Raw genomic sequence first — 11,553 nt, 5'->3', positions numbered from 1 at the left:
TCTTCCTTCAGCTTTACTTATCCAAGAGTTAACCCATTCTTATACAAACAGGCATGAGAACAAATAAATATACCCTTCCCCCTTACTGCTTCCAGGAGGCTAGCATACAATAATTCTTCCTATAGAATTACAAACAGTTCTGTTTTAAATCATGAGTGATCAGATGCAGTCAGTCTTGTGTGAAAAGTACATAATTTTAACTATGTTAAGATTTTGGCTTGTTTGTTGTAATGGCAGAATGCAAAACTTACCACCTCTTAGGGAAAACACAAAGTTAATTTTATTTACTTCCTCCAAATAACAGCCTCCCTGGCTTACTACCAAGAGCTCTATTCACTCAGAACAGCCTTTGTGCTGTTAGTAGGTCTTTGACTTTTTTTTTTTTTAATAGCAACGGAATGTAGTTCTAGATGTCACAGATATTATGGTGTATCTACTTGCAGCTCAAGTATTTTATTTGCTTCAGTGCATTTTCTTCAAGCTCCCCAGTCTCCTCTACCTGCTTGTCAGCACAGTAGCTCCAACTCTATGTCTGTAGCTTAAGTATATGAAATTGAACTTGAATTACACTAACAAAAATGTCCCGTTCAATGACAAATACCAAACTTGCAGAGAGCATAGGATACTCAAGACATGACATTATATAATGTATGAAATATCCCATTGAATATGGTAGGATTAATAAATGAGAAGCAACAGAATTCACCATGGCTGGATTAATCCAGGCTCTTCTTGACTCTTACACACAGACAGACACCAGGCAAGAAAAGAACATCTGAAAAACCTGCTGTACCCTACTTCACGGCAAACCACACCCAGTAGCCAGAAATCATACAGGTTCGTCTTTAATTCCACTTTAAACATTCACTGCTACGTAAATCCACTGTTAAGCTAAAAACTTCATGCTACATCTTTTCAGATAGAATGTTAGTATCACATGCCGCAAGGCCAATTATCTTTCAAATTAAATTGAATCAAAGAGGCCACCCCACCCTTAGCAGATTCAAAGTATTCTGTTCAATTACTGACAAATAAGTACCTCCCCTTAGAGGTCCTAAGGAAATATTCAGTGCAGGTAATTCTATCAGGAAAAAAAAAAAAACAGTGCTACTGTCTCCCTAAGAGAATAAACCCATTTCGCAAGAACTGATTTTCAATCTTGCATAATAAAAAGGCAATCTGCCACAAGACCTTTAACACCCATTTGTTAAAGTAATCCAGAAATTTACTTACTGGATTGATACAACCAGAAACACACAATCATTTTTTTACAAAGTTTTAATTACTAAGAAAATCGCACTATACCTTTTATTCAGATTAAACAAATACTACTAGACAAGCCTGCCACCAAAGTAATAAGGCAAACAGCTAGAAGCCACACCTTTTTCCCCCCCCAGTGCAAAGAAAAAAAAAACCCCCACACTCTTTATGTGAGATTAAGTTCAACCCTTTCCAGTTTGCCCAGACTTACACCTCCCTTCACTGATGTTTTACCATGTTATTGACAAAGCCAAGATTTTTTCTTTTCTGACATACTAATACTAGACAAAGTTCCTTCTCATCAAGTCATTCAACTGTGCTCGAACACCAGCCTACCAAAAAAACAGCAATGTTAGACAGCATGCAGGCTTCTATAGCTATATTACAGACAACTGCTTCTTAGAATAGGAATCACATCATCTGTAAATTGAATCCTTTACTGGAATATCAATATTAAGAGTCTCCACGTAGACCAGCAATGGTTAAGTTTTGTTATTACATCAAATTCACTGTACTTGGTATTTTTACCGAACTTGTATCCAACTGGTATTAGAGATGCTGACAAAATGAGAAGAAACTCAACACCAGAAATGGCAGGTTTTTACCTTCCAGAAAAGTCAAGGTAGTTACACAGTATTGATGATCAGCGTTTCATTCTAGTTTCCTAGATGGTTTTAAATGTAAATTCCACTTCCCCAAAAAAACTCAAACATTTTTTGCAATAAATCAAATGCTGGAATACTTTTGCTTCCATTCAGTTTGATATATCGCACACTGAAAAAAACTACGCCACCCCACTCAGATTATTCAGCTCTACTCGGACACAGAGCTAGCAAGCTTTACTGAACTAAGCATTTTGTGGTGGTCTGAAATAAAGATGAATGTTCCGAGCAACACCTTTCTAATTGCGAATATATCTGTCACGATTAGAAATAGCTAGAGCAAGCTTTGAGAGCAATGTAAAAAGCCTGGGGAAGAAAAAAAACCCCAACAAGTCAAAAGCAGTGTGAGCAAGTCTTTATTGTTCTACTCCAATAACTAGAAATAACAAGACAAATTCCCCAATTCTTTTTTTCAAAATGTTGGGGCATGATGGAATCCAGCCCTCAAATAAATGAATGCTTTGAAAAAAGTAAGAAGAGTTGTTTTTGTGATTTGCACCTCGCAACCAAACTTGAATGACCCTGAGAGAAGTCTGTGCAGGCAAGTCCCTGGAAAGATTTATGTGCAGCTTGCTAGATCTGTTTCCCACTCCCCTTCGTATTATTGCTCTGCAAATTGAGAAACGTTTTTGCAAGTGTTAATCTTGACTAAAATCCATCATAAAGAGAGCTACAATATTGCTTTTTATTACAAATAGCCAAAACTTCTTTGAAAATATAAATGTGTAAAACAATCAACTGACTGTACAGTACATGATCCAGAAAGTAACATGCAGTGTAAAGAACTGCTTTATACATTAGCCCTTGGCCACAAAGAACTTGGCACTACTACTACAACTTTAATGACTATAGGATGGAAAAAAAAAAAAAAATCATTAAAACCCCAAAACCTTGGTTACATCGAAGTTTACCATGAGATTGGGATACATACATTATTGTACAAGGAATACTAGTTTTTAACTAGAAACTGTCATCATGTTGTAATTCTTGGAAGGGCTGGATCTGCCAATTCTCCACTCCTCCTTACAGCTGGTCCTACTCTCCAGCGGTTTAGGTGTCTTTTCACCAGGCTGGGGACTTTCATAAAGGACACAGATAGACCCATCTTCACCTATGCGATAGGACACTTCGAAAGGGTCGACCCAAAGAGTTAATTCGCTGGGTAAGAGCTGGAAGAGTCTCTCGTGGCTCAGTCCAATCATCCCCGCTGCCCTTCCTATCAAGGGGTCCATCTTATGGTTGATCCTAATGCACCGGTACCCGGAGCCCTTGGAGGGCACCAGGGGGAACCAGTGGTGCTTGTAGTGCTCTGCGGGAGGGAACAAAGAGGAGCTTTACCGCGGGCCCGCAGCCCCACCGCCCTTCATCCCCGCGGAGGCTGCGCTCCGCAGGACCCCCAGCGGGCCGGCGGCGACCGACCGGGCCGGCCCTCCCCGCCCCCCCCCCCGCTCCTCACCGCGCAGCGCCTCCTGCAGGCACTCCCGAAAGCACCGCAGCTGCTCCTCGCCGATACCGCCGGCGGCCCGCAGGAGGCGGGTGACGAAAGCCGCCGCCGTGGAGATCTCGGTCCTCATGGCCGCTCCGGCCAGCGCGCACCACCCCGCCGCCGCCGCCCCGGCCCGCTGCCAGCGCCGGCGCACCCGCCCCGGGCCGGCCCCCGCGCCTCCGGCCAATTGCGGCGCCGCGCAACAAGCCGCATCGCACGACGGCGCCCCGCCCCGGCCCCCTGCATAGGCGGGCAGGCCAAAGCCCCATTGGCGGCGGCGAGCGAGGGGCGGGGCGGCCTCGGCGACTGCGAGCGGCCATTGGGCCCCGCACAGGCCGGGCCGTGTTTGTTTTGTTGGCGGAGGGGCGGGGCGAGGCACAGAGGGAAGCGGCGAGGGGGCCGGGCCCGGGCCGCGCCCCGCTGCGCGTAACGATCGGTAGCGCCGTTTCGACCGGCAAGACGCGACCGCAGCACCAGAGCGCCACGCTTGGGCCTCGCTCTGCCGCGCCGCGGGTCTCCACCGGGCCAGGGCCAGGGCCAGGGCCAGGCCCGGCCCGGCTTCGTGCTCCGCCTCACGCCTGCGTGTGCTCGGTCGCTGCGCAGCCGGTGACCGCTCCTGCCAGCCTGCAGCGTCAGCGCCCGCTCCGCTTCCCCGCGTTTCTCAAGTGTCCTCTTGTTTACGACGCGACGGAAAGAACAGGTTACGCATGCGTTCACGTTCAGCATTTACCATTCTGACCGCATTAAACTCCTTTGAATTCCTCCTGCTGCTGCTCGGAGCACCAGATTTCCAGCCCAGGCTGTCGGCAGCTCCTCTCAGTTCCTTCCGCTCCTCAGCGCCGTACGACGTCCACTCCGTCACGAGCGATATTCCAGGCAGACATGACGGCTGTCGTGCGTTGTGCCCTTTTCACTCTCATTTCTCAAGACCCAATACGAGCAAAGTCTAAAAATACCTCACTATCGCTTTTGACAGGCATCTGCAAGGCCAAGACACTCTTACGTGCCAAACAGCAAGAAAGCTTTAAAAGATATCCCCTCCTTATTTAGCTAAGCACGAAAAGTTTTTCGGCAAGAGTGATGCAAGAACGTATAGGTTACTTTCGGGAAAGGAGGTGGTCCAGAAAGCACCAGTTTTCTTTCTGAAAGCCTGTTTACCTGCGAGCAGTGGGGAATTTGGCACACTTGAAGATAGATGCAAGAGTTAAGTAAACTGAATTCTGTTTAGTGCATTAACTGCACAGGTAAATTTGTTGTCCAGTGTATTGTGGTGAAAAGAGAACATCTTTGGCCTCTAAATAGAGTACTAACATTGCATCTTTTTAAGCACGATACCAGTCTGGAAAGACTTTTTTTTGTTAGAAGTAAATGCAAACCTAATGCTTATTTGAGCCTAAAGAGAGCTGTACATGGATTGCACCACATACCAAGCGTCTCCACTGTCCCCCCAGCTCACATTGCAGACACCACTAAGAGGAACACAAGTGGCTGGACTCCGAGCAGCAGCATTGTGGAAACGTGTGGTTGAACAGTCTGTGTTGGCACAAACTTTGTATTATTCTGATGAATAAAGTATATGGCTTGTTTGAGATAAGGAACTTTGTTAATGAGTCATTAGCATCATCACTGCTGAGCCCCTGAGTTTGAGGAATAACTACAGTTCATCTCTTTACAATAAAAGTTTTGTCTTGGCAAGTCAGTTTGCCCAAGAGTTCCAAAAACAGTAATTCTGTCCATAACACAAACTCACTTCCTCCACAGAATTGCCAAGTGTCAGATGAGTTTCACAGCAGTTACAGTGACATGGAGGCTGACTCAGCTGTGACCTTCCCACCTTCAGTGCAGCAAAAGTGACAATATTCTTCAGCTATTTTAAAGCTTTCAAAAATCAGCTGTGTTAGGTATAGCCAAGATTCCCCGAGTTTACAAAAAGCCTTCTCTCTAGTTCAGAAACTAAAACAACCTGCAAAACTTTTTTGTCAACCTTGAAATTCTGTTTGCAAGCAATTCCTCCAATGATTTTTTTCAAGAACAGTGACTAAGGCCAGTGCCTGCAGTCATAACTGAACACACTTCTCAAAAAGCAGTCTTCTTTCCAAAGCTCATGCAATGCCACAACCACTTTTTTTTTTTCCTTTCTCCCTTATTTAGTTACATCTTTTCCCTTCACCGGTTTTGTGTCTTAAATTCACTTTAGTGAAAAAAAAAGTTTATTTCTTTACACTATTGGCTAGGATCTAAGGCTTTATATCCCCCTTTTTTAAAAGGGAGCTAACCACTCCTTTATTCTTCCTTTTCTTGAGGAAACTAAGTAACATCTTGTTTTCCCAACTGCACACCTTCATCCTTTTCCCCTTTCTTGCCTGTCAGCCTTAAGAACCTGACACCACCTCTAGTTCACCAGCTGCAAAAGCCATACCAAGGGAGTTAAGGGGAGAAAAAGGCCTTGTCTGCAGAAATTTAAAGATTAGATCCAGTTTTACTGCTATTTAAAGACTACCAGACAATATTCATTCATCACTAGAAGTGTGAAGAAAAAAAACCAACTCTGGCTAGTGTTTTAGCTGTTACTACCAACAAGTTTAACACAGCTTTAGAATTTACAGAAGATATTTACAAGAGCTTCCCTCAAACCTCCATTCCTTTAATCTAAGGGTCAAAAAAAAAAAAACCCACCATCAAGGCTATAGGTACAGGAGAACAGCTCAGAGGACCAAACCTCATCCTGTACAGAAAGTTCCCAGGAGAATGCCTAGTTACCTGCAATAGCAGGACCGGCAAACTATTAGTGAATTATAGTTCACTCACAACAGTTTATTTTTCACTAGATTCTGACATGTTGACACATTCAAATAAAAGCGTCATTACATTTACCAGTAAGGCTTCTTCAGACATATTCTGTTTAAATCTGCTTCAAGACAGCAAGTTCCTATGCAATTTGGACAAAATTATTTGTAACAGTATGACAACATTAGAACTCCTGTAGTTCCTCTTTACTTGATGTTACTCAAGATAATTAAGACGACTTGCCCTCCTTTTCCTCTAATAGCAAGCAACACAACCAAGAGAAAGGGCCAAGAACCTCAAACAACAAAACTATAGACATTTGTCCAAAACTTGGATGTCATCACCTAGTTTGACAGTCCCATTTCACAGCTTAGCTCCAGTACAATTCTGTATGCCATTTTATAGCCTAACCCAAGAGACTTTCATCAAGCAAAAGCTAAAAAGTCTTCTTTCACTTCCTCCTCAAGACAGTGGATTTCTGTGTTCCCTTTTCCTCTCACTCACAGCTCTAGACTACCTCTTCTTCTAATCAAGTCTCAGATCTGAATCAAGATGCTGTTTTATTAGAATAAGTTTTCACTGAAGTCCAAGTTTGAGGTACTGAAATGCAAACTGAGAAATTAAGCTAAAAAATTTAATCTCTGCTGGTACCTGGACATTTCAGTCATCCAATTACTTCACTCATTTTATTCAGTGTTTTGAATCAGAACACAAACCTTAGTTCTTCAGCTTTGGGGACTCCACTAGTAAAGCTACCCAGGTACATAGGGACTGTATCACCCTACATGGGAGCAGACAGTCTCATCACTTGCTAGTTAAGTTATGTGACAGCAATTGGGGAAAAAAAAAAAAAAAAGACCAAGCCTGCATTATTTGTCACTTGGTCTATTCCTCCACAACAAATTTTACCATTGCTTTAAGACAAGCTCTGGGTTTATTTTGTATGTTCTGTCAGGTACTTACCTAAAACACTTCCTCATCTTCTTCACACCCCCTCCCTTTCATTTGTGAAATACAGGCTTCCCCTACCATATCTACACTGTATGACTTCAAAGCCTCTAGCACCCAACAGCATTATCACAAGTGCAGGAAGACAGCTACTCTTTTCCAGATTCATTAAAATAATGGACAAAGACACAATGCTTGCACTGAAGCAAGTTATGAAATTACTACTAGTATTCAGAATAAACTTAACATTACTGTTAACAGCACTAAGAACTGTACAAATTCAGACATAAGTTATTAAACTTAATGCCCAATTAGGCTAAAGAGCTTCCCCCTTCTAAGCTGCATGTGCCCATATGAATATACACACAAATTCCCAATTATATACAGTCTGATTTTACGGTAGGTCAGACAAGGTTCTACTAAAGCCAAGACAGATATTAAGGGATCTGGTTTTAACTCACTTGTGAAAAACTACATAGAGATCAAAGTAGAAAATCATTCTGAGCAAGCAAATGAAAGGTAAAGTACTGCAAGAGTAAGAAGTTAATGTTATAACACTGCTAGCACAATTAATGCTCACTAGATTGAGGTCTGGCACCTGGATCCGTTAGTTAGGGCTAATGGAGACCGTTCAGTTGAAATAAGAAGGTAAGGTCTGGCTATAAAAATAAAAAGATGCCACAGTTGTCAGGTAATGTTCAGGTCACACTGATTTCTTGTATTCTCCTCAGTGAGTTTCACATTTAAGGCTCAAGGTAAGCAAGCCACACAAAGACAAAATGAAATCCAGCGTAACTATTTGACTTTCCTCTCCCTGCCAGAAAATGGTTCCATACACAGTATTTAAAACAAATTCTGGGAAGGGTTCATGAAGAAACTAGTTATTTGCCTATTATTAAGCTAACCATTTATATAAATAGGCTGCTTTAGAGAGTGCTGAGGGTTCCAATAACAAAGCACTAGAGATGGTAATCAAAAAACAATTTGGAAACACTGTGCCAGCACAATTTAGCAGTAGCCATTGAAATACGTTATTTTTCATTAGAAAAAAAATTTAAGTACTTATACACAGAGGTAAAAGCCACAAGCTTCTAGGTTGGCGGGGGGGGGGGTGTCCCATTTTTTGGCAGGTTTCTTTGGCTTTGAGAGTTGAGAAGCCTCGTCACACAGACCGCGGAAGTGGTTAAAGTTACCACTACTGTTGAGAACTGCTAGGATTAGTAGCCTTGCTTAGTGCTAGAAACTAAAGTAGTTGAAGCCTTCGGCCGCAAGAGCAAACTTTTTGATAAAATTAATGTTGCAAATACGAAACTAGCTAAAACCAGCAGATACCAGCAGGATGAAGATGAAAAGAACCAAGGAAACAATTCCAAGAGAATAAGGTAACTTCAGAAGAAGGCCAGCCCAGTGACCAAGAACACCAATAAGAAATCAAGAGACCACTGACCAGAATTACGTGATTGCACTCGGGGATCACATAATGGGTGGTACATTCCAGGAAGTCTGTCTGTAAGGGTATAATCAGGGTGCACGATCTGCAGTAGAGATCCCTCTTCAGAGGCACCCAGCTTGAGCTGCTCCTCATGTCAGCTAAATAAACCACTTAGCAGAGTGGGGACTCCTTCGAGGAAGAACCTAGGGCCAATCCCTGTTGAGGTGGCATCTATGTAACTCCTAACACAGCCTAGGTGGTGACTGTATAATTTCTGCAACAACCACCATACATAAAACCTTCTTTCATGAGGAGTTTTTTAGCTTATCAACTCAGACTTACTTGGTTGTTGTTCTGGTCATCTGCAAGTCATTTCTCTTTAGCAGGAACACTTGGAGCAGAGGAAAACAGAGTCAGTATCTCAATTTACCTTGTTAAAAAGAAAATGCATGCCAGTATTCTATAATTCTATTTTTCCTCAACTTCAACCAGAGGAAAAGGAGAAAGTAAAACTAAAGCTGTATCACTTATACAGCATATTGTTAACTAAAAATAAAAGTAACAATAAGAAAAAACAGTAATAATAACAATAGCACAAGCCTGTTAATTTATTAAAAGAAAAAAAGGCAACATTAAGACCAAGTAAAGTCTAAATTGAGTTCCTTTCAGGTTACTTAAATTAAGCTCTCAATACACATCTCTACAAACATAGTTGAAAGAGAGCACTAGAACCCACAAACAGAGGTTTTAAACAAAATAATTCTGGTTTTACTTCATCTAGTAGAAGCATCTTTTTCTAAACATAATCAAATAAAACCATTCTTAAAAGCAAGAACAACCTTTTTCTTTTTAATCACTAGACTACAGTGCATTATATTACTATTTCCACTACAGAGAAAAAAAAAAGAATATTTCTGAATACAAATAACAGTACCTTCAATGATTTAAGCATCAAATCCTTCAATAACTTCCCTGATTCAGTGCATTAATAAAACACAGCTTCTTAGAGAAACAAAACCTTAAGCCAGCACCTCAGAACTAAAGTGATACAAGTGCTGTCTCACTCAGGAACTGCCCCTTTTATGTACACCTATGCTAACTCAGTGCAGCTGTCACCTGCTTAAGTTAAGGGGGATCAGCTGCTCTCTCTTCAGCAGAGACACTGGGATGAGATAGCACAGCTGAGAACACTGACCCTAATCACAGGCTATTACTGCTTATGCCAGAGCAGTGCATAGATAAAGCAAATTACAACCTAGTCATAATTTAAGTTTGCTGCACATAGAGGGAAATGGAGAGGTGAACAAGAGAAATCAGAATTCTCGGACAGAATTGGAAATATGTCATACTAACAGCACAGTGTTTTTCACTTAAAGACCACCAAGTGATTTGTAAACTGATTTATAGCACTGAAAATTGTTACTAACCCTGTTTTTAAAGTATGCTTCAAGACTATCATCTGCTCTACTTTTAAAAAGTGTATCAATATAGCTGTGACCTCTCACCCACCTAAGTTATACAGAGGTTATGTCAGCTGGTAAGTATGTTCTTCTAATCCACTTTATACAGCTTTTTAAAAGAGACTAAGATTTGATTACAAAAGCAAGTTAATGCCAGTAAATTAATAGCAGGTTTTTAGTACAGAATTTTGCACTTCCTTGATGCTATTATCTCTTACTGGTCCCACTTCATAGGGGAAAAAAACCTAAACATGAAAATAACCTGTTTAAGATCCCATTTTCTTTGCTAAAGCAACTAAACATTTAACCTGTAAACAACATGGTTGCCAATGCTTTAGCAGAGCAAGTGAAAAACTACCCTGATTGCTACCTTTGCAGCAATACTAACAGGGGCAAGTTTTACAAGGCAAAGTGTTTGGGCTTTTTTTTTTAATGGGATGTTCTGTAGACTCAAGTATTAGATTAGGACTGCAATTAAAAAAAAAAAAAAAGGACAAACTTTGAGGTCGTAACACCCCTTTAAGTCTGCAACAGAAAATTAGAGTAAGTGCTCTCACAAGCATTATGAGTTGGTTGAGTAAAAACAATTTCCTTTCCTTTCAGTCTTGTGTCTCATATTCCCATGGGGTACAAGCAAAACCACCACTGCCTATTTGCAGTCTCATGTTCCTCTGCAGCTGCCACAGGATGTCCTCGCAAAGAAAGTATGAAGTATACAAATGGCCTACTAGGACAACAGCTAGGATCCATATTTGCCTAAATATCTGGATGGTTTCTCAGTGAGCCTGTGCCAGAGAGGCAAGGCCATTGTAAGTCTCTAAGAGAGGCGAAGGCAGCAGAGGTGGCCCCGTCTGATGGCTGGCAGTGTCAGAACTGTGACCACTGCCACCTTTCCAGCACGTCGCCTGGCACCATCCCACCACAGAAAAGCTCGAGGCACCGGCATGGCCATGCCATGGGATATGCCAGCCCACAGTCTGGCTCCCAGCTGCCCATCAGCCCTGCCCTGCTGGGTCTGTAGGCCGTGACATCACCAGGTGCTGCTCATAACATCACTGACCTGGCACGGTGGCCCAGCTGCTGTCCTGCATTCGTGATGCTACGCGAGGCCCAGCCGCGTCATGTGACCGCACCCGCCCAGGTGCCACCACACCGCAGCGTAGCGCCTGGCATTGCATCAGTGCGCCAACTCCTCACCACGACGTGCTGTGATATCACCTGCTAAAGGCCTGACGTCAGCAGCCCTTCCCTCACACTGCTGACAGGACAGGACGAGCCTTCCCGCCGCCCTTAACCGCCCCGCTCGCGCCGGCCCGCGCGCCGCCCGTCCAATCAGCGAGGCGCTCGGAGCGCGGATCGCCGCGGCCAATGGCGGGGACACTTACAGCCAGCTGCTGCGCGCCGGCGCTCGGTTTGACCCTCGGGGCCGCCATAGGCCGGCAGTTGTCTCATTGGTCCGAGGGAAGCCCTGCCCGACGGTGATTGGTGGGAGGCGCGGCGCGTGGGGCGCGTGGGCGG

General features: G+C 43.2%; 1 protein-coding gene across 1 annotated transcript; it reads right to left on the bottom strand.

Moving 5' to 3' along the window:
• Nucleotides 1-2,282: 2,282 nt before the first annotated feature.
• LOC309408724 (protein BTG1-like) lies at nucleotides 2,283-3,518 on the bottom strand. Its single transcript, XM_082004625.1, has 2 exons — nucleotides 3,379-3,518; nucleotides 2,283-3,231 (listed from the first exon to the last, which is right to left on the bottom strand). Exons 1-2 carry the CDS (start codon nucleotides 3,494-3,496, stop codon nucleotides 2,879-2,881), a joined length of 471 nt encoding a protein of 156 aa, XP_081860751.1. The 5' UTR covers nucleotides 3,497-3,518; the 3' UTR covers nucleotides 2,283-2,878.
• Nucleotides 3,519-11,553: the final 8,035 nt, after the last annotated feature.

Source organism: Phaethon aethereus, assembly GCF_964289735.1.
Source record: "Phaethon aethereus genome assembly, chromosome: 11".
In the NCBI taxonomy this organism is placed as follows: Eukaryota; Metazoa; Chordata; class Aves; order Phaethontiformes; family Phaethontidae; genus Phaethon; species Phaethon aethereus.
This window is presented reverse-complemented; position numbering and strand designations above follow the sequence as displayed.